Source organism: Sus scrofa, chromosome 5, assembly GCF_054392235.1.
Source record: "Sus scrofa isolate SSC_HxYL_T2T_F1_AM1 chromosome 5, Sscrofa_HxYL_maternal_Yorkshire_Landrace_v2.0, whole genome shotgun sequence".
Lineage (NCBI taxonomy): Eukaryota > Metazoa > Chordata > Mammalia > Artiodactyla > Suidae > Sus > Sus scrofa.
In genome coordinates this window covers 8,085,523-8,108,529 of record NC_139387.1, presented here as the reverse complement: position 1 = coordinate 8,108,529, position 23,007 = coordinate 8,085,523, and the positions used below count along the sequence as shown (strand labels likewise).

The 23,007-nt window shown below is 45.8% G+C and overlaps 1 protein-coding gene across 6 annotated transcripts in view; it reads left to right on the top strand.

Annotated features, from left to right (window-relative positions):
* TNRC6B (trinucleotide repeat containing adaptor 6B) overlaps positions 1-23,007 on the top strand; it is a 247,943-nt gene that overhangs the window by 185,911 nt on the left and 39,025 nt on the right. For all 6 annotated transcript variants that reach the window (XM_021092845.2, XM_084955174.1, XM_021092843.2 and 3 more), the window contains 7 exons: positions 5,290-5,631; positions 8,289-10,637; positions 13,042-13,200; positions 16,563-16,738; positions 19,471-19,542; positions 20,412-20,457; positions 22,141-22,289. In XM_021092845.2, coding sequence (XP_020948504.2) covers positions 5,290-5,631; positions 8,289-10,637; positions 13,042-13,200; positions 16,563-16,738; positions 19,471-19,542; positions 20,412-20,457; positions 22,141-22,289 — 3,293 coding nt within the window. The remainder of the gene's footprint in view (positions 1-5,289; positions 5,632-8,288; positions 10,638-13,041; positions 13,201-16,562; positions 16,739-19,470; positions 19,543-20,411; positions 20,458-22,140; positions 22,290-23,007) is intronic.

The window sequence follows — 23,007 nt, the reverse complement described above, 5'->3', positions numbered from 1 at the left end:
CTAAGATGCTTCCAGGTTTCTGGCTGGGTGATGACTCCATTCCTTAAGCCAGACGATAATGAGCTGGGGAGCAGGGGAGAAGTTTGAGGTGAAGGCAAGCATGGAAGAGAGCTGAGGTGGGAAACATTTGCACATAAGTAATAGTTAAAGGCTCTGTTTGGGAAGGATTGTATTCAAGTAACTTAAATGTGAGGAGGGTGCAGACCCCACCTTTGCTTTGAGATTTCTAAAAGACACAACTCATGACCAAATTCAGCTGCCATCCTGCAAACCAATTAAAGGGAAGGTCAAAAGCAGGGGTTGCCAGTTGCAACCCTCCAGTAGGATCTGACGTTTTTGTACTTCTCGTGAGCTAAGTCTATTTTAATATTTTTAAATGGTTGGAGTTCCCTGGTGGTCTAGTGGTTAGGATTCAGTGCTTTCACCACTGCAGCCCAGGTTTGGTCCCTGGTCTGAGAACTGAGATCCCACATCAAGCTGCTGCACTCCACGGCCAAAAATAAAGAGGCATTAAATGATTGGAAAAAAGTAAGAGAACAATATTTTATGACAATTAAAATGATAGGAAATTCCTATTTCAGTGCCATAAATAGTGTTTTATTGGCACACAGCCACGTTCATTCATTTATACATTGTCTGCGGCTGGTTTTGCCCTACAAATGCACTATTGAGTCCTTAGAGCAGACGGTGTGACCAGCAAAGCCTAAAATATTTATTCTCTAGCCCTTTATAAAAAAGCTTGCTGACCCCAGAGCAGGAGTATGAGAAGCCCGCAAAGGAAGGGAGAAGGGAAGAGCCGAAGAGATGGCTCCGCAGGTCTCAAACCAGTAGCGTCAGGAGCTGCAGAAAAGTCGAAGAAGAAAAGGCCCAGTGAGCACCCATGAGACTGGCAGCTAAATCACTAGGGATTTAGTGAGGAGAGGTGATTCCAGGGTGACATCCAGGCAAAAGCCACTGTGCATTGAGTAGTACGAGGAGTGGAAGGGGAAGAAACGGAGACAGAGGGAGAGGCTACTGAGTAGTGTGAGATCTGTGTCAGCCACTGGTGTGTGTCGTCAGTCTTTGAAATTCTTTTGTGTTGCACTGTAACTGATTATTTCTCACCAAGGAATTTTTCAGTCTAAAATAATGTGGTTTTTTTCCTAGGACTTGTTCGTATTTTAACTACTACTTTTTTTTCTTTTTTTTTTTTTTGTCTTTTTGCTATTTCTTGGGCTGCTCCAGCGGCATATGGAGGTTCCCAGGCTAGGGGTCTAATCGGAGCTGTAGCCACCGGCCTACGCCAGAGCCACAGCAACGCAGGATCCAAGCCGAGTCTGCAACCTACACCACAGCTCACGGCAACACCGGATCATTAACCCACTGAGCAAGGGCAGGGACCGAACCCGCAACCTCATGGTTCCTAGTCGGATTCGTTAACCACTGCGCCACGACGGGAACTCCTTAACTACTACTTTAAAAACATTTCTAGAACTAAGACGTTTGGTACCATCAAGATATTTAAAGAAAACAGTCGTGTGTATTGGTTCTGCCTCTCTCAGAATTTCCTTAACAAATGCTTTTATCCGAAAAATCATCTTATTGAAATTTTTCAGAAGTAGGGGCAGTTAGAAGTTGAACCTGGGAGTTCCCGTCGTGGCGCAGTGGTGCACGAATCCGACTAGGAACCATGAGGTTGCGGGTTCCATCCCTGGCCTTGCTCAGTGGGTTAAGGATCTGGCGTTGCCGTGAGCTGTGGTGTACGCCGCAGATGTGGCTCGGATCCCTCGTTGCTGTGGCTGTGGCTGTGGCTGTGGTGTAGCCTAGCAGCTACAGCTCCGATTGGACCCCTAGCCTGGGAACCTCCATATGCCGTGGGAGCGGCCCTAGAAAAGGCAAAAAAAAAAAGAAGAAGAGGTTGAGCCTGTAAGATGAGAGTGGTGTACGGTAAGGGCAGTGGGGAAGGAGAGACTGTCTGATCATTAGAATATGTAAATGGTCTTTGGTGGTAAATGAATGGAAATTAGAAAACAGCATACCCAGCATTTTTCACAGTGTCTTTATTTCCCTTTGATACAGAGATCATGTTTAAGCCACAGATATTTTCCCCCCACTGGAAAATAAGAAACCATGCCCTTATTTTGAGTAGCTCATCTTTAGAAATATTTGCACCACAGCTGCAAATCATGAAGGTTCAGAAGAGAAGAGAGGGCCTGCGAAGTCATTCAGACTTCATCATGCTTGCCCTGCCCTCTGTGACCATCCGGTGGTCTAATGTTCAGAACCCCGACGTGATGCTCACACTGACTCGTCTTGAAGCAGGTTGGGTTGGGCCTCCTGCCTGACCGCTTCGTAGCGCTCCTCTTAGTGCCTGGAGTTGTGTGATTGGCGCTTTTTTCCTTTTTTCTTTTTATGGCTGCACCCGTGGCACATGGAAGTGCTCAGGCTAGACACTGAATTGGAACTGCAGCTCCTGGCCTATGCCACAGCCACAGCAGTGCCAAATCTGAGCCGCATCCCTGACCTACGCCGAGGTGGCAAGCCCATTTCTTACCCCACTGAGCGAGGCCAGGGATCGAACCTGCCTGCTCACAGACACTATGTCCAGTTTTTAATCAGCTGAGCCACAACGGAAATCCTGATTGGTTTTTTGATAAGTAAAATTCTTGAATTCACAGAGAGGTATAATTAAAAAATGATACAGGAGTTCATTCAAATCCTGAAACATTTGGCTCTTAACACGTACTTCAGGCAGGCCTTTTCTTTTTCTTTTTTGCTGCGCCCAGGGCATGCCAAAGTGTTGGAGCCAAAGATCGAATCCACATCACAGCAGCAACTCGAGCGTAATAGTGACAATGCTGGATCTTCAACCCGCTGAGCCACTAGGGAAAGCACAGGCAGGCTTTTTCTGACTCCTAGGTTTTGAGTGACTAGTCACCCGGGATAAAGTGCCTTGTTAGGGTAGTGCTCAAGAGGGGTCTCATTTTACTATGACTGTTACTATTTATGATCCGTTCTCCCTGTGACGTGATGTGATGGTGGGAAAGTGCGTTGAGGGTTGTTTGTTGAGGGTTGTTTGCGAGGAATCTTGCACAGTACATGAAAGCAGGTGTCCTGGTGTGCCGTGAATGTCGTCATAAAGTTAGTCAAACTAGTGTTCAGATCTCAACCCTGTAGTCTGTTCTTGCCGTGTCTTACTCTGTTTTAGGAACAGTCAAGGTGGTGACGCATTGACACGAGTCAAGTCATGCAACAAACCCGGTTCACTTAAAGTGGAGCCTCTAGCCCTTTTGCAGAAGGGCAGCCTTGCAGAAGCATAGGTCCTTCTGTCCTAAAAACAAGTTGTGATGAATCCCCCCAGGCTTCATTAGCTGCTTGTTTATTCTCATAATAAGAGGAAGAGGGATTAGGAATGCTGTGTGCTATGGAATCTTCCAGGCACAGATAGAAAATGAGTCATTAAATAATTCTTTATCCGTTCATTTATCAGTCATTTATCCATTAGCTGTTATAGATCATGCAAAGGGTATTATATTAATAATATTAGACAATGACCAATTTAATTTCTTAGGACATATGTTTATTTACCCTCTGACTTCCTTTCCTTAGTGGGTAGCCCAGTGGTGCCTCATGATTAGCTAAGGTTGGACTTGGGGGTTGCCTTGAAGTTACTCAAACTCCTACTCTTTTTTCTTATTACTCACAGTACTCACCAATGCCCAATAGGTATAGATTGGGCCCCCTGATTTCTGATGATGTATGTCTCTCCTCATAAAGGAGCCAGTTCAACGAGGGACATGCTGGCCCAGCATTATTTCAGCAGTCAGAGCAATACTGCCACCAGAGCTGGCCCTGTCATTACTCTAGATGTCATAGCTTTTGGCCTCAAAATCATCTGAATTACCAGGCTCAATGATTGTTTCTGTAATACTGCCAACGTCTGCTTGCCAGGTAGATTTTCTTGGAAAGGGTGGCATATTTTGGTAGGATTCAGTCTTTCTGTAGGATGCAGCCTTTTTTTTTTTTGGTCTTTTTTGCCATTTCTTGGGCTGCTTCCTCGGCATATGGAGGTTCCCAGGCTAGGGGTCTAATCAGAGCTGTAGCCACCAGCCTACGCCAGAGCCACAGCAACGCGGGATCCGAGCCGCGTTTGCAACCTACACCACAGCTCACGGCAATGCCAGATCCTTAACCCACTGAGCAAGGGCAGGAATCGAACCCGCAACCTCATGGTTCCTAGTTGGATTCGTTAACCACTGAGCCACGACGGAAACTCTTGCAGTCTTGCTGTAGGATGCAGTCTCTCTGTACGACGAAGTCTTTGTGTAGATTGTGGCCTTTCTATAGGATGCGGTCTTTCTATAGGATGAAGCAAGGGTTTGCAGACTCTCAACCTGTAGGAACGAGGGGAAGCATTTCACAGATTCCCAGACTTCCTGTTTGCCATTTTAAAAATAAGGGAAAACATTAATTATTTAAAGGAAACAGGAAAAGTAGCTATGTTTTGAAATCTTGGTTTTAAATGGAAAGACACACACAAGGTCCACGTAATTTTTTTTTTTTTTTTTTGACCAGAGCAAAAAGATTTATGTTTCTATCTACACAGAGTGCCAAGTGAGAGTCTTTGAGGTCAGGTGGCTGTAGAAACCGAAACCAGAATGATTGCGTGATTCTCTGAGCCTGGGGTTCCCTGTAGGGTCTACTCTGTGCCAGGCCCTAAGGAAAAATGAAGGATGAGTTCCTGCCGTTGAGAGACTTATGGCCTGGTGGGGAGAAGGGTCTAGAAATGGAGGATTTCGGTATAACGGGTTCCTTCAATGGTAGCGGGATGGAGAGCATGTTCAAGGAGCACACGTGCAGGATGCTTAGCCTTCCTAGTCCAGAGACTTTGGGAAAGTTTCTGAGGTGGGTCTTTAAGAATGTGGAAGACCGGAAGGGACCCTTGGGCTGAGAGCCTTGAAGCTGTACCAAGGATTTTGCCTGGGGTCCACAGGTATCCTTAGACCTGCGAGGCAGCCCTTCAGGGAGTTCCACTGTGCATTTCAGGGAGCGAATGGTAATTGCTTCCCTCTCCTCCTTGGTCAGTGGAGGGTAGCCCATGATGCTGTGGCCTTCGCATCCTTGTCACTGTCACTCCCTACCTGCCTTCAGTAAACGGAAGGTGAGGACATCTGCAAAGACCGTGTCCCTCAGAGTAGGATGAAAGAAGAGCTGTCTCCATGGAATCTGTCTTACGTAAACGTTCTTGAAAACAATCTTTAGGAAAATGCCCTTGATCTGAAAGCCTGTTTCCCCATCTCTCTCTTTCAGTGCCCGAAGTGACGAAACCAAGTTTAAGCCAACCAACGGCCGCCAGCCCAATTGGCAGCTCTCCATCGCCACCAGTCAATGGTGGCAACAATGCCAAAAGGGTGGCAGTGCCGAACGGACAACCGCCAAGCGCCGCCCGCTACATGCCTCGGGAGGTGCCGCCGCGATTCCGTTGCCAGCAGGACCACAAAGTGTTACTGAAACGGGGGCAGCCCCCTCCGCCGTCCTGCATGCTCCTCGGGGGTGGGGCAGGGCCTCCTCCCTCCGCCGCACCCGGAGCAAACCCAACCAACGCACAAGTGACAGGAACGCTGCTGCTGAGCGAGAGTGGGCCGGCGCCAGGTGAGCATCGGGTCGGGCCGGGACTCAGCGCCGCCGGCGGGAGGAAGTGCCTCAGGTGCATTGCCCGGCGTGCAGTCCCCGCGAACAGGAATTAGACAGACTCCTGGGCTTACCCAGAAGGTGGGGGAAGCTCCCAGTCAGAACCATGTACCAGCATTTCTCTTTCGAAACTGGGTTTTTACTGAGAGGCCAGTATCGCTCTGTTTGTCATCACTCTGTGGGGCCTCTTTGTCCTGCTCAGATGAGGGCTACAGTTGGAAGCTCTCTGGGCCCAGCTCTCACCACACCTGTGTGCTCAGGCTGTGACTGGGAGTAGGAGAGCTTTGTTCTGGGTCTCAGAGCCCGTGATCAACATCAAGTCCCTGGAAGGTATAGAGAGATGGTCTCTCGGGTTATAATGTAGGATCTTGAGAGGATTACAAATAATGCCACTCCGTAGTCTTGTATTAGATTTTTAAAACCAGTATTACTTTAGAGAGCCTTGGATTTTCAGCTTTGTTAAAAACCATATGTAGGTATAAGGGGTCTTTAGCCGGAGGCTTCTACTGGAAGTTTTAAGAGTTTTTAGTAGATGAACACTAAATCAGCCACAGCTAGAGTTCCCATCGCGGCACAGCAGAAACGAACCCGATTGGTATCCATGAGGATGTGGGTTCAATCCCTGACTTCACTCAGTGGGTTAAGGATCCGACGTTGCCACAAATTGTGGTGTAAGTCGCAGACGCAGCTTCGATCTGGCGTTGCTGTGACTGTGGTGTAGGCCAGCAGCTGCAGCTCTAATTCAACCCCTAGCCTGGGAACTTGTGTATACCGTACCTGTGGCTCTAAAAAGCAAAAAAAAATCAGTCACAACTAAGAACTTCACATCCCACCCTGCCCCACTTTTAAGTTCGTTAATAGATTTCCACTAATTCTGAAAATGTCTTTGAGGCTATGTTAAAATTCAGAGTTTGAAGACCAGCAAGCATCGGCAAGGACAAGGAATTGGTGACTGTTAACAATAAGATGCTTTATTCTAGTTCTGATCTGAACATAGAATTGCCTAGAAAACGCTGTTACTATCTTCTATGTAAAGTGAAGGTGGAGAGAAAGCTGGCAGTGACATAGGTTTCAAACGGAGATAAGCCCTGTTCATGAGGCTTCCTGTGGTGGCCATCAGGCCAATCCAAATCAGGCAGGGAAAGGCCTCCTGAACCTTCCTTCCCGGCCCCTCTTGACCAGCTGCAAAGGGACCGTTGTTTCAGGCATTTCAGCAGCTGAGTCTGGCCAGGGCTGGACGTAGACACAGGTCCAGTGTGAGTGAATCAGTCTCCTGTTTACTTTCTTCAAACCAAGGAGGCCTCTAATCTCAAGAGCTGGAGATTCTCTTGCTTCCTTACTATTACATGGCTCTGTGGAATTTTTTTTCTTTTTTTCAACTTCATATTGATTTGAAGCTGTTTGGTGAAGGGAGCTGAAATAAGTTTAAAAAAAATGATTGGGCTAAAAGCAGATCTCCGCTCCACATGCCCCCCCCCCCGCCCCCCGGCAAATGTAGTAAATTCCTTCCAAGTATATGCTAAGCCAGTCTGTTATCAAGTTGAGTTCCTTGGGCACATAGACTGATCCATGTGTGTCTGTCTCTGGCTTGTAGCTGGGTGGGCATTCGTCACTCAGCACATGCTTACTGAGCTGCAGTGCACTGGATGCCACGTGGAATCGAAACGTTAGCAAGACAGGGTCTCCGTCTAAAAGGCTTTCATGTGCGGCAGGGGAGACGTGAACACAGTTCACCAGGCAACATGGCCCTAGACAGGGAAAGGTCATTTTCAGGCAGTGTGCCCAGACAAGCTCCATTGAAGAAATGGCACTTGAACCAGGCCCAGAAAGATGGGTAAATTTCAGTGCATGAATTCAAAAGGAAAAAAATAGTAGGTGCTCATGTGGAATGGTGCCAGGGTGAGAAGGCACTCAGGTGTGGAGGGTGAACCTTGTCAGAGAAGGTAGTGGAAGATGAGACTAGAAAAGGCAGTTGGTTCCAGTTTGTGGAACATCTTGATCCAACTTCAGGCCACAGAGTTTAGCTTTATCCTTGTGCACTGAGAAACGATCCACTGCTTTCCATGCAGCAGTGAAATAATCAAAGGTGTGCTTTAGAAAAATAACTGCAGCCAGGAGTGTTTAGAATGGATGAGAGATATAAAGAAAGTGCTAGGGAGTTCCTGCTGTGGTGCAGTGGGTTAAGAATCTGACTGCAGCAGCTCAGGTTGATGCAGGGGTGTGTGTTCAATCCCCAGCTCGGCAAGTGGATTGAGGATCCATTGTTGCAGCATCTGTGGCTCAGATTCAATCCATGTGCTGCAGGCGCAGCCATAAAATAAAAAAATAAATCCAGTACAGGGTGTTGTTGCATTGTCTTGAGACACAGGAAGGCCCTTCTCTGTCGATAGGAATGGCAGGGAGATAGCTCTGAGGGACGCTGTGGGTTGAATTTCTCAAGGACACCAACAGATGAAGGGATGACCAAGACAGAAGTGATACAGTTAACCAAGGCAGGCAGCTGGGTAGAGAACTAGTTTGTGGGGAAACGGGATGAGCTCTCTTAGGGGCAGTTCGAGCCTGGGTGTTAATAGATCGAGCATGTGCTGCTGTGACTGAGATGACAATCTCTTTCCCAGAGTCAACCCTTGGAGGTGCTGCTGCTTCAAATTATGCAAATTCCACTTGGGGCCCGGGAGCCTCCTCCAACAACGGCGCCTCCCCCAACCCAATTCACATCTGGGACAAGGTGATTGTAGACGGGTCTGACATGGAAGAGTGGCCTTGTATTGCCAGCAAAGACACTGAGTCTTCTTCCGAAAACACCACCGATAACAACAGTGCCTCGAACCCTGGCTCTGAGAAGAGCGCTCTGCCAGGAAGCACCACTAGTAACAAAGGAAAAGGGAGCCAGTGCCAGTCTGCAAGTTCCGGGAACGAATGTAATCTTGGGGTCTGGAAATCTGACCCAAAGGCTAAATCTGTTCAATCTTCCAGCTCGACTACAGAGAGCAACAATGGACTAGGAAATTGGAGGAATGGGAGTGGTCAGGATAGAATTGGACCTGGCTCTGGCTTCAGCAACTTTAACCCAAATAGCAACCCATCTGCCTGGCCAGCGCTGGTCCAAGAAGGAAATTCTAGGAAAGGGGCATTGGAAACGGATACTAGTAATTCCAGTGCACAGGTTAGCACAGTAGGTCAGGCATCCAGGGAACAGCAGTCAAAGATGGAAAATGCGGGTGTTAATTTTGTTGTCTCTGGCAGAGAACAGGCTCAAATTCATAACACTGATGGACCAAAAAATGGAAACACTAACTCCTTGAACTTAAGTTCACCAAACCCCATGGAGAATAAGGGAATGCCCTTTGGAATGGGCTTGGGGAACGCCTCCAGGAGCACTGATGCCCCTTCACAAAGCACTGGAGATCGAAAGACTGGGAGTGTTGGATCTTGGGGTGCAGCTAGGGGGCCTTCTGGAACTGACACAGCCTCTGGACAAAGCAATTCTGGAAACAATGGGAACAATGGAAAGGATAGAGAGGACTCCTGGAAAGGAGCTTCTGTTCAGAAATCAACCGGGTCAAAAAATGACTCTTGGGACAACAATAACAGGTCTACGGGTGGGTCCTGGAACTTTGGCCCTCAGGACTCTAATGACAACAAATGGGGTGAAGGGAACAAAATGACATCTGGGGTCTCTCAGGGAGAATGGAAACAGCCGACTGGGTCTGACGAGTTGAAAATTGGAGAATGGAGTGGTCCAAACCAACCAAATTCTAGCACTGGAGCATGGGACAATCAAAAGGGCCACCCCCTCCCTGAAAACCAAGGCAATGCCCAGGCTCCCTGTTGGGGAAGATCTTCCAGCTCCACAGGAAGTGAAGTTGGAGGTCAAAGCACTGGAAGCAACCACAAAGCAGGAAGTAGTGACAGTCACAATTCTGGCCGCCGGTCGTACAGGCCCGCACATCCTGATTGTCAGGCCGTCTTGCAGACTCTTTTGAGCCGAACTGATTTGGACCCCAGGGTGCTCTCAAACACTGGCTGGGGCCAAACTCAAATTAAGCAGGACACAGTGTGGGATATCGAGGAGGTGCCAAGGCCCGAGGGGAAATCTGACAAAGGAACTGAGGGGTGGGAGAGCGCTGCCACACAGACCAAGAACTCAGGGGGCTGGGGAGACGCACCCAGCCAAAGCAATCAAATGAAGTCTGGATGGGGGGAGCTCTCAGCCTCTACAGAGTGGAAAGACCCCAAGAACACAGGAGGCTGGAATGACTATAAGAACAATAACTCTTCCAACTGGGGAGCAGGACGACCAGATGAAAAGACATCTTCCTCTTGGAATGAGACTCCCAGCAAGGATCAGGGGTGGGGAGGCAGTCGCCAGCCCAGTCAAGGATGGACTTCTGGAAAGAATGGTTGGGGAGAGGAAGTTGATCAAGCGAAAAACAGCAATTGGGAGAGTTCTGTGAGTAAACCTGTGTCCGGGTGGGGTGAAGGAGGGCAGAATGAGATTGGGACTTGGGGCAACGGTGGGAATGCAAGCCTAGCTTCAAAAGGCGGGTGGGAAGATTGCAAGAGGTCTCCAGCTTGGACGGAGACAGGCAGACAGCCCAATTCCTGGAACAAACAGCACCAACAGCAGCAGCCGCCACAGCAGCCGCCGCCACCACAACCAGAGGCTTCTGGTTCCTGGGGAGGCCCAGCCCCACCCCCTCCAGGCAATGGACGACCTTCCAATTCCAACTGGAGCAGCGGGCCGCAGCCAGTAACCCCCAAGGACGAGGAACCCAGTGGCTGGGAAGAGCCATCCCCACAGTCAATTAGTCGGAAGATGGACATTGATGACGGCACTTCAGCGTGGGGAGACCCTAGCAGTTACAACTACAAGAATGTGAACCTGTGGGATAAGAATTCCCAAGGGGGCCCAGCACCTCGAGAACCAAACCTGCCTACCCCGATGACCGGTAAATCAGCATCAGGTAGGCACTGGCTTTTTCTTACAGGTTTTGATGAAGAAGAGGAATCCTAAACCAAGGCATTTTTATTCAGCTGCACTTGTTGAACTTAGCTGTTTTGGGAATCTTTCCTACATTAACTTTATACTGTTGTTCACAGAAGCTCTCTTTATGTAGAACAATAGTGATAATAGTCACTGGCAGTACATTTTCGTGTTCTTTCTTGGCAAAAGGAAAAGATGGCACCCTTGGGTTAGTCTCTCACTGCCCCCCCCCCATTTTTAACTTTTTTTTTTTAGTGATTATATGGGTGTGCTGAACCCTAAAGACATATCTTGCTAAACAAACTATGTTCTAGATTTAAAAGTAAAAGAGTTTAAATAGTGGTAATAGACCTGATTTCCCTTCTGGTTCTGCTTGCGGACACATCTCTGTATTTCTCCTTGGCCAGCAATGGGAAGTATTCTCTGTTCTTGCAGAGGCCATCAGAAAATGCTATAGCGGGAGTTTTCATTGTGGCTCAGAGGAAACAAATCCGACTAGTCTCCATGAGGATGTGGATTCAATTCCTGGCCTCGCTTAGTGGGTTGGGAATCCAGCGTTAACTGTGAACTGTGGTATAGGTCGCAGATTTGGCTTGGATCCCACGTTGCTGTGGCTGTGGTTAGGCCAGGCAGCTGTAGCTGCAATTCTGTCCCTAGTCTGGGAACTTCCATATGTTCTTTATCAAGAACTTCCATGCTTGATAAAGTGGAGATTGGTATCTCATGATAATAATCAGTTTCCCAGAACTAAACTTTCTTCCCTCTTGGGTGTTCCCTAGTGGCTCAGCGGGTTAAGGATCTGGCATTGTCACTGCTGTGGCGTGGATCGGATCCCTGGCCCAGGAACTTCTGCATTCCACTGGCGTGGCCGAAAGACAAACAAAAAACCAAAACAAAAACCTTTCTTCCCTCATTTGAATAGGAAACATCATACCTGGTAAATTAAAAGTAGTGCTGTGGTAATCTTTCAGTTTGGCATCGCCAACTGGCATGTCAGCAAATTAAGGTGATGCACCATTCATGTGATTTTTGGGGTTTTTTGATAAAAATTTTAATCATAATATTTGATTTTCCATTCCCCTAAGACCAGTGTGCAGAGTTACGGCCGCTTAGAAAATGATTACTTTTTGGGAGTTGCCATCATGGCTCAGCAGTAACGAACCTGACTAGTATCTATGAGGATGGGGTTCGATACCTGGCCTCGCTCAGTGGGTTAAAGGGTCCAGCGTTGGTGCAGGTGGCAGATGCAGCTCAGATCCCACATTGCTGCATTGCTATGGGTGTGGCATAGGCCGGGAGCTACAGCTCTGATTCCACACCTAGCCTGGAAACTCCCATATGCCATGTGTGCAGACCTAAAAAGACCAAAGGGGGGGGGCAGAGATTACTTTTAATTAGTCTTTTTTTTTTTTTTTTTTTTTTTTGGTCTTTTTGCCATTTTTTCGGCTGCTCCCACGGCATGTGGAGGTTCCCAGGCTAGGGGTCTAATTGGAGCTGTAGCTGCCGGCCTACACCAGAGCCACAACAACGCGGGATCCAAGCTGAGTCTGCGACCTATACCACAGCTCACGGCAACGCCAGATCCTTAACCCACTGAGCAAAGCCAGGGATCGAACCTGCAACCTCATGGTTCCTAGTCGCATTCGTTAACCACTGCACCACGACGGGAACTCCTAACTAGTCTTTTTTTAAATGTTGAAAAGAATGAGGAAGGAAATGAATATTTCTCATTAATTCCCTGTCTAGAATAAAACCTGCTAACATGTAAAAAATATTTATTCACATAGTGAAAACCTTCAGGTTGTACAGAATAGAAAAAGGTAATAAATAAAAAAATCTTCCCCCGTAGAGTCTCTCCCCAGAAGTCTTAGAATTTTGTGTGCCATTCAGAAATTTTGTTCATACCTATAGAAAAAATGTAACTCTCCTTTAAATTTTTTGCACAGAAGGGCTTGTACCCATTACACTGTTCTTCACCTTGCTCTTCTTCATTGTTCTTAAGAACCCTGCATATTATCAGTTGGGTTTGTGTCTTTTAATTGCTTCGTATCTAGTACTCATTAGATGGGAACCCATAATCGGTCAGTCCCTTTTTGATAGATATTTAGTTGCTTCCAGATGTTTTCAGACCATGAAGCAGTGAGTATTACTGTACCTGTCACTTCATCAACCTCTCCCACTAAACCTATAGTATAATTTCCTGGCCGTGGAATTATTGGGCCAAAAGTTAGAGTGACAACACCAAGTATCCCCCATGCAGGTGGAACCCGTTTGTATCTCCAGCCACGGAATACAGGAGTGCCTGTTCCTCCTACCTTCACCCCCACTGGATATTGTGTTCATTTAACAAACCATTCTTAGAGATGCATGTGCTTTCTTTGCAGTCTGGAGCAAAAGCACACCACCTGCTCCAGATAATGGTACTTCAGCGTGGGGTGAGCCAAACGAAAGCAGTCCTGGGTGGGGTGAAATGGATGACACAGGAGCATCGACCACAGGCTGGGGGACCGCACCCTCCAATGCTCCAAATGCCATGAAACCTAGTGAGTATATGGGGTTATTTAAGGGAGTCTCTGTTAACTTGGGGCCGCACGTTTCGGTGAGGGCTGTTATCATGTTTATAAACTACTGTTTTACTGAGGTTTAGCCCCTTGAACCTTTAATAAATGGTTAGTAGCAAATGGTGGGGACCTGGCTTGGCTTATATAAAAATTCTTAACAGTGAACTAAAAGCCCTAAGTTAATTCTGTTGATTTCATTTTAAGTTAGGCTTAGTGTCTGGCTAGAGTTGAAAGTTTGATGTGGTGCTTTTTATTGCCCAGTAACTTAAATATTGCTCACTATATCTAATTTGCATGTCTACTCTCATGTTAGTATCATTAAAAAAAAAAATTTCCTGGCTTTTAACATGGAACATGGTCTCTGCTGCCCAGTGACTTCATCCTTTCATCCTTTTCCTCTTCGTCTCTCTTCTCATACATCCACCCACACAGGGACATTTAAAGTTTCTCAAACCCAACAAAGATTTCTTCATTTGAATTTTTTAAACAAAGCACGTCACACTTCTTCTAATCATTGAACATCTAAGCTATACTTGATCCAGCTGGCAATGTGTAGTTGCAGCAATTTGCAAAACTTTGTCCACGGATGCCGTGGGACATCGCATTGGATGTGCCTCAGTTGAAACATCCGAGTTTCAAGTGCCTGTTTTCGCTTGTTTGTAGTTTTCTTTAAAAGTGTTCCAGCGTTTCTTTTCTACCATATTGTAGACTTCAGGAATTGCCTTTTGATTTAAAAATGTGGTCATACTGAATGCTCAAAATTTGAGCAAGTAAAACATTCCATTGTCAAGGTTTTTTTTTAATGATGTTTGTGAGCCACGTGAAGGAACATCACCTTAGCTTTTCTCTGTTCTAGAAACTCACTCTTGTGCCAGTGTCACTGGACCGCCTTTTAAAAATGACGACTCTCCTTCACATCATAGAAATCTTTTCGTAAAAGCATTTGATTTCATCCTGATTTTCATTGTAAAATCAGCTGTCTGGTCAAGGAATATACTGTCCTGTAGACTCGGAATAGATCCAGAATGTTGTTGGAAGACATTAACCAGACCCTTGGCACAAGGAGCTACTTTAGCAAGTCCCTTTAGGATTTTTGTGTGTCTTTCCCAGCTTCAGAATCATCTTTCTTCCATCATCACATCCTTAGTTTTCTCCAGATTTTAAAAATATCTTCTACTCTTTAGGATCATCTATAGTTAAAGCTGTGATTGCATTTACCCATTTTTCCCTGAGTAATTCGGAAGTGTAATACTCAGAGGAGGGGCTCGCTCAACAGCCTTACCGATTGATGCTGGTAATTTACCTGTGATCTTCTCTAGACTGCAGGTAGCGTAAATCTGGGGCAGGCTCTGTGAGGAGGAAGCTGTGCTCTTTTTTTCATCTTGCTACAAGAAGTTATATGTTGAAACTTCAGCTCCTTTAAAAGAAGGGTTACATGCGTGTCTTCCTTTTTTTAAGGGGTCAGTGTGTTATTGATGTTGGGTTTTTAATTCCTATTGCTTGTCGGGTGTATGAAGCCTATGCTTATGTAATAATGGGTCATCTCCTGTGCGGAAGAAATGGTCATGATTATCAGTGGCATTTCCAGCAGCAGGGAGAACAGCCCCCAAGCTGCCTCTTGCTGCCCTGGCATAGAGCCCCTGCAAGTGAGGCTCCGTCAGGTTCATGTGGGCGTTGCTGGGAGAAGATGCCTCGGTTGGAAGGACTCACCTGCCTCCTGCCTTGTGTACTTGGTGGTGTCTGCGAAGCTTCACAGGCGCAGCCCTAGGGTATGGCAGCAGTCATTCAAGGAAGGGCCTGGAAGAGCCACTTCTTCTGTCTCCTGTTCTTATTACATGAAGCTCCTACCCCTCCCATGAACGTCCTGGCATTTGTAAATTGAAGATATGGGTGGAGGTTTCGAGGCCAAAGAGTTTATTTCCCCTCGTTCATCATTTTATAGAAAATCATTACCACAAAGTGTATTCATCACTTCCATACACTATTTTCAGAGGGAGATTAAGGATTTATCCCAGTCTCCAAAGTAAGGGTCTTTGTTTAAAGGGGGATGTTGTTGGACTTGAACGTGGATACTGATGACGTCCTGCTTCCTCCAACGCTGGAGCCCTGATTTCCCTCTGTCTTCACCCTCCACTCCTCATGCGTCTTCCAAATTTCCTCCACCTGACTTCTGAAAGCCATTGTCCTTGCCTAGGATCTTTTTAGTATCTAATACATTTCAGGTGTTTTATAGCTAATACATTTCAAATTTTCATGGTTATATTTGAATTTCTCTTCTTCCACCATAATTTTGATATACCGAATCTAAGAAAAATTTTTTTCATCCCTTTTTTTTTTTTAATAATTTTTTTTATTTTCCCACTGTACAGCAAGGGGGTCAGGTTATTCTTACATGTATACATTACAATTACATTTTTTCCCCAACCCTTTCTTCTGTTGCAACATGAGTATGTAGACAAAGTTCTCAATGCTATTCAGCAGGAGCTCCTTGTAAATCTATTCTAAGTTGTGTCTGATAAGCCCAAGCTCCCAATCCCTCCCCCTCCCATCAGGCAGCCACAAGTCTCTTCTCCAAGTCCATGATTCTCTTTTCTGAGGAGATGTTCATTTGTGCTGGATATTAGATTCCAGTTATAAGTGATATCACATGGTATTTGTCTTTCTTACTTACTTCACTCAGTATGAGAGTCTCTCGTTCCATCCATGTTGCTGCAAATGGCATTATGTCATTCTTTTTTATGGCTGAGTAGTATTCCATTGTGTATATATACCACCTCTTCCGAATCCAATCCTCTGTCGATGGACATTTGGATTGTTTCCATGTCCTGGCTATTGTGAATAGTGCTGCAATGAACATGCAGGTGCATGTGTCTCTTTTAAGTAGAGTTTTGTCCGGATAGATGCCCAAGAGTGGGTTCATCCCTTTTTCATGTTTGTTTCACAGTTGTTCTTTGCCGTACCTCATATTTGTAAAGTCCATTATAAATGGAGTACCACCCATACTCTTTGGAGGCTAAAGCAAAGGACTGCAGTAAAACAATTGAGATGCAAATTTCTTAGAAATAGTGATAGGTTCTTTTCAACTTGGGGATTGCTCTCAACTTTGTATAAGGGGAAAATCATTGAACCTGAAACCAGGAAATCTTGATTTGGGGGTTATTAACTTACAGTGTATCATTGAACCTTTATAGATTTCCGTTTCTGCTCTCCAAATCTCAAATAATATTTGCCTTGCCCTAAAGAGGCATTAGATAAAATTAGAAATATACTAAAATGCTACATTTACAAGGAGTGGTTATTGTCATGGAGAAGCTGTTACATACAGTTGGTTCCTTCTCTTAAAGATTCCAAATCTATGCAAGACGGCTGGGGGGAGAGTGACGGGCCCGTGACAGGAACTCGCCATCCCAGCTGGGAAGAGGAGGAGGATGGAGGCGTCTGGAACACCGCCGGCTCTCAGGGAAGTGCTTCCTCCCACAACTCAGCAAGCTGGGGACAAGGAGGAAAGAAGCAAATGAAGGTAGCCTGCTTATTCATTCTTCGAAGGCAGAAGCCAGGCAGCTAGAGAGTCCCTGAGGTCCTGAGTGAGGGTGAAAATATTTCCTTAAGAACAAATAACTACTTGCTCTTTACCCCTCATCTTCCTTCCCCGTGACCTTGGGATCTCCAACTACAAGACTGTTGCTGTGGGTAAAATGGAATTTTCCAAAGGGATGATTTTTTTTTTCACTTTAGTTTCCAGATTGTAGTGAGTCCTTGAAAGCTTTTAAGGCACACTTGATAAATGTGTTAGGCGTTTGTGTTCTAAAGCCAAGCGAGTCCTCAGAGTAAATCCCCGTGGCTGTGCAGGAGAGAAACCGCAGTTCGGTAGCTTCGTAGCCTGGCCACTGGCGGTCAGCACAGCCGCTCTTGTCTGGCTCGGGAAATTCCAGGGCCCAGACCCTTTTCCCGACGGAGTGAAGGGCCCGCGCGTCCCCTGCTGCGGCGGCCGATGACTCATCGACATCCTGTACCGCCTGTGTGCCCCACGGTCTGACTTTCTGTCTCTTGGAACGACGTAGTTTCTCCTTTGATTTGCATCATTTGATGAGGACGTTGGTTTTCCATCTAGAACCTGAACGGCCCTCTCGGCAGAAGCATTTTCATTCCAGCCTTTTATTCCACACATACTGAGGGAGGTAAAAAATGGGCAGCCACATAGTTCATTTCAGCGTGGGAGCCTGGCTGCCCCGAGAAGCACCTCACAACAAGTGTTCTCCTGGGTTTCAGACACTGGATGCCGTTTCAGAAGGTCTTCAGGTGGCCAGTCCCCTTTGCCTATAAGGATTTTGTTCTGAATATGATTACTCTCTTTTCTAGCCCAAGAATACTCGTTCTTTCTGTCAGAAACATTTTGTTTAAGCAGTCATGTATAGTTTTCTCTGTTAAAGGACTTTTATTATTCTAGTCACAAAAGAAGTTATTCTATAAACATTCCAGCATTTTTAGTACACTCGTGTTGTCTAGTCTGCTGTGGCTTTCTTTTTGTTATTTAAAAATTAACAATGAGTTCCCTGGTGGTACAGCAGGTTAAGGACCTGGCATTGTCACTGCTATGGCTCAGGTTCAGTCCCTGGCCCAGGAACTTCTGCATGCCACAGGTGCAGGCAGAAAATAAAAGTTAAAAAAAAAAAAAAAAAAAAAAGCAGCACTTCCGTGCCTGCCCGCTTACACTTCTCTTAATAAATCTATTTCTTGCCTATCAAAAAAAGATCATAAAAAATCAAAGTAAAAAAATAAATGAAAATTACCAGTGAGACCAAATTACAAGACAGTTTAGGAGACTGCTGAGGAAGCAACCGAGTGAAAGGTACTGGGCCGCTCAGGTAACCTCCAAGATTGAAATAATGGGGAATTAAATGTTTCTGCTTCACGATTGATGATTCTGACCTGAGGGCCTTTTTGCGAGTGTACGATCAAATGCAGACGACATACAATTTACCGTCTTCGTCAGTTTGAAGGTTCGGTCCCATGGCATTAAGTACATTCACATTGTTGTGCTGGCATCACTAACATCTGTCTGCAAAACTGTTCTCATCTCGGAGTTCCCCTGGTGGCTCAGTGGTTAAAGAACCTGACTAGTATCCATGAGGACATGGGTTTGATCCTTGACCTCGCTCAGTAGACTAAGGATCCAGCATTGCCGTGAGCTGTGGTATAGGTCACAGACTCGGCTTGGACCTGACATTGCTGTGGCTGTGGCCGTGGCGTAGGCCAGCAGCTACAGCTCCCATTTGACTCCTAGCCTGGGAACTTCCATATGCCGTAGGTGCGGCCGTAAAAAGACAAAAACAAAAAAACAAAAACAAAAACCCCAAAAACTCATGTTGCAGAACTGAAACTCTCTACCCATGAAAGAATAACTACCACTTTTCCCCCTCGCTCCCGTGATGGTTTCGTTTTGTTTTGCTTTTAACCTTTAAACCTGCAAATGAACTTAAATACCTTAGCACTTTGAAGAATAATAAAATCAATGTAACCAATATCATCAGAACACAAGCAGAATTTTTACCTGGAAAATGCACACATGCACACAGCCCCATCACCTTGTGCCCCCACCGGGTCCCCGTCGTAGTTCCACCTGCCTTCTCCATAGAAATAAAAGTGGAGCTGATGACAGTGTCTTGTTCAGGGGAGAAACTAGTTTGTCTCACTAAGAAATAAACAGAACCTTACGTCTGCCTTACTTTGCAGTGAGCTCGGTGATGCTGTCTTATGCTAGGCTTCTTTCCCATAGGGGACCCGTGTCCTTTACACTGGGAAACGGCAGATGAACGTGCTCACACAGAGAATAATGACCCGTTTAAATAGGCTCCTTTCCAAATAACATGCACTAGCATCCATCTCTTTCTCTTTACTCCTAATATAAACCGGCTTGGGTTACAAGGAAGTACCAAGAGGGAAGGTACTAACATGCAAACATTGGATTTTCCAAAATCTGATCTTCTGTTTCTAGGGTAAAAGCACTGGCTGGGCATATACACATACCGTTACTTCTAAATCAGTGCAACAAAGAAAGTAATGAAAACAGATGTAACTACAGCATATTACTTTTTTAGACTATCAGATAACATATCAAAATATCATTAAAGAGGAAGCGTTAGGGTTCACAAAGGTAAATGCTTGGTTTTACATTTTCAATCAGTACTTGTACGGCTCAGCTGACATAAAGTAAATTACTTGGTTCTGAGGTTACTTCTGTCCTTTCTGCAGAACTCACTAAAAGGAGGAAACGATTCATGGATGAATCCTCTTGCCAAACAGTTTTCGAATATGGGATTGCTGGTGAGTTTTATGTTTTCGTATGTGTCATGTGTCCCAACTCTTACATTTACTGCAGATAGTAGGACCACTGCCACATGTAATAGAAAATGATAGATTTAGAAACTGGTTAAGCAGTTAGAAGGCAGAAGCCAGCCCGTGTTCCTGATTTGGATTTGGCAATACTTGTTCTCTATTCTCTTCTTTTTTTTCTTAATGAAATACTCCAGTATTTAAAGGTTACAGCTCTTAAATTTGTAGTCCTTTTCCTTAGGCAGTTAGGGAAGAAAGGGCCAAGTACTTAGCATTTGTATAATTTTTGCTGACGATTGTACCCGTTTTAATATGATAATGTTAAAGACAGCAACAGCAGAATAACCAGGGCGGCTCTTTGTGATTAATTATATAGGCAGTTCTTGTGGGATTTCTAATTTTCTGGTCTCTTGGGAACATTATGGGGGCACCCCGTCCCTGGTGCCAAGAGACAAATGACTTGGCTGCACAGCTCCAGATTTGATGACTTGACAAGTCACGAGAAGAAGTTGTCATCCCTTGGCTGCCACTCCTGGAATTTGATCCCGAGCCGACTGGAACTTGAGGACGGGGTTTATTTCTCCAAGCAGCTGTTTAGTTATTGCCCTGTCTGTAGATGTACTGAAGCTAACTTGATGTGAAAATTGAATTTAGGAATGTGAGCACCAGCAACAGTCAAAACTAGTTATATGAAAAATGTTCACATCTTCCTTCCAGTTTAAGGCTCATTTCAAAGGACCTCGTTTAGCACTAGTAGTAGAGGAAGGTGTGGCTCACTCGTGAGTTAATGCCATTTCTTCTCTGTTTCAAACTCTTAATTCGAGCCTTTAATCTTCCCTCATGTTCTTTATTATTTTCAGAGTCAAACTGAAGATAATCCAAGCAGCAAAATGGATTTGTCTGTAGGTGTGTATCACTCCGCAAGTACCAGTGAATCTGTTGTTCACGGCCCTGTTGGGATCCCCTGCTCATGTTGAGTTGGGGTGGGTGCAGTTCTGTAGACGCGGATTCCACACTCACTGTGGAAGGGAAGGTACCATGCTGGACACGAGGTAGGGGCTGAAAACTCCAGAGAGTGCAAGAGCCACGAAAGTGCTGTGAGTGAGTGCTGTGTGCCAGACACACCAAACGGAGACTGAGGGGCCACCGGCACACTGTGGAGAACGTGTAACCACAAGAGAGGCGTCGGCCTTTGCTCAGCTGGGCCAGCTCCTCCAACATGTTCAAGAGACGCCAGAAATTCAGATCCATGTTGACATCATGATTTTTAAATACTAGAAGCTAATTCAGATGTTTAAAAATTGCTGTGAGGCCGAGATATGTCCCTGGCCCTGCCAGATCAGCCCTCAGGTTGTCCCATCCTGTCTGCACCGGGATGTGTCGTCATTGACCAGGTCCCCATGGCGAGCAGAGCAGATGCAGATCTGCACAGTGATGCTGTTGTTCCCCCCGGAGGAACGGAGAGAGTCAAGCCAGGAAGCAGAGAGGACGATCCTGGGAGAGAAGGGGAACTGCCTCTGATCTGTGATCCTCTTAAATATGAGAATAACTGAAAAATGAGCTTTGTGTCAGTACATAGTAGCAGATTTATGGAGATGTGGGAAAATGGTCATTACATCTGGGAAATTACATTGTCGCAGTAACATGGCTCACACCTCCGCTCTTCAACTCTTCAACTCCGCTCTTCAAGTTCTTGATTTTAGGTCAACAACCATGCCTCTTAGATCTTTTTATTCCTAATGATTGTATTTCACAATCCCAACTATTTATCTAGCAGATGCTAAAATAGCAACAAGAGACATCCTCTTACTGGAGACATTTGAATCTCTGAGCATGATATATTCATCAAACACATCAATAACCAGTCTTATTTTTTAGTTATAGTTTTGCCAGGTGAGCCCTAAGGCTCGTTTTCAGTCTTCCATAGAAAACAAGCCACAGGAGTTCCCTTGAGGCTCAGTGGGTTAAGGATCTGGCCTTCACTGCTGTGGCTCTAGTTACAGCTGTGGTGTGGGTTCCATCCTAGCCTGGAAACTTCTGCATGCTGCAGGTGCAGCCAAAAGAACCTAAAAACCAAAAACGGTTTTGGTTATATATTGGATATATATATATAAATGGATATATATTGAGTTTTTTTTGTTTGTTTAAAGCACCCATGTCTGGAGTTCCCGTAATGGCTCAGTGGTTAACGAATCCAACTAGGAACCATGAGGTTGCGGGTTCGATCCCTGGCCTTGCTCAGTGGGTTAAGGATCCGGCGTTGCCGTGAGCTGTGGTGTTAAGTCACAGACTCGGCTTGGATCCCTCGTTGCTGTGGCTCTGGCGTAGGCCGGCGGCTATAGCTCCGACTGGACCCCTAGCCTGGGAACCTCCATGTGCCGTGGGAGCGGCCCAAGAAGTGGCAAAAAGCCAAAAAAAAAAAAAAAAAAAAAAAAAGCACCCACGTGTGTTCCAGGGAGGATCACCAGGAGCCTGAACCAGTGAGGGCTCCTCTGGTCTTAACACCAGCACCCCCGCGGGGATAGTGGACGGGTCACTCTTGGTCACGAGAGAGACGATGACATCTTCACTCTTCTGTGTTACTTTCAGGGAGCCTTCCAGATAAAAAATTCGATGTGGACAAGCGAGCAATGAATCTCGGGGATTTTAATGATATCATGAGGAAGGATCGATCTGGGTTCCGTCCACCTAATTCCAAAGACATGGGAACCACAGATAGTGGGCCTTATTTTGAGAAGGTGAGTTGAATCCTTGGTTTAAGATAACCCCTGAGAACCATTTGGGTTCCCATTTGTCTTTTGATAATTAATTTCAGAAGGAAGCGTAGAATTACTGAACTAAATATCACCTGCCTTTGAATGGTAACTTGAAAATAGCTGATGTTGACAGGTGATTAGGTATCAGCTAGATCTGTCTTGTCTTTAGGATATGAGTATAATAAATGGGGCCCAAGTTTTGGGGAAATGTATGAGTTTAGAGGGGGAACATGGTCTGACTATTTATAGTTGGGCAAATGCACACCTAAAACATCAAAGAGGGAGTTCCCTGAACCCGACTAGTATCCATGAAGACGCGGGTTCAGTCCTTGGCTTTGCTCCAGTGGTTCACTCATCCAGTGTTGCCATGAGCTCTGGTGTAGGTGGCAGACACGGCTCGGGTCGCATGTTGCTGTGGCTGTAGTGCAGGCCAGCAGCTACAGCTGTGTTTCAACCCTTAGCCGGGAAACCTCCATATGCCGCACTTGCAGCCCTAAAAAGACCAAAAAATAAAACAGAAGAAATTCTAGAGACAGATTTATTATTAAGTTCTTTTTTTCTGCTACCGTGCAACGACTAATTAAATCTTTGGAACTTGTGCCAGTGCTCTGTGTCTCTTAAGGCCTTGCCTTCCAGCTTTGTCAAGATGAGCCACACATCCTCCTTGACTGTTTCTGAGAGAGCTCTTTTGTCTTCTTTC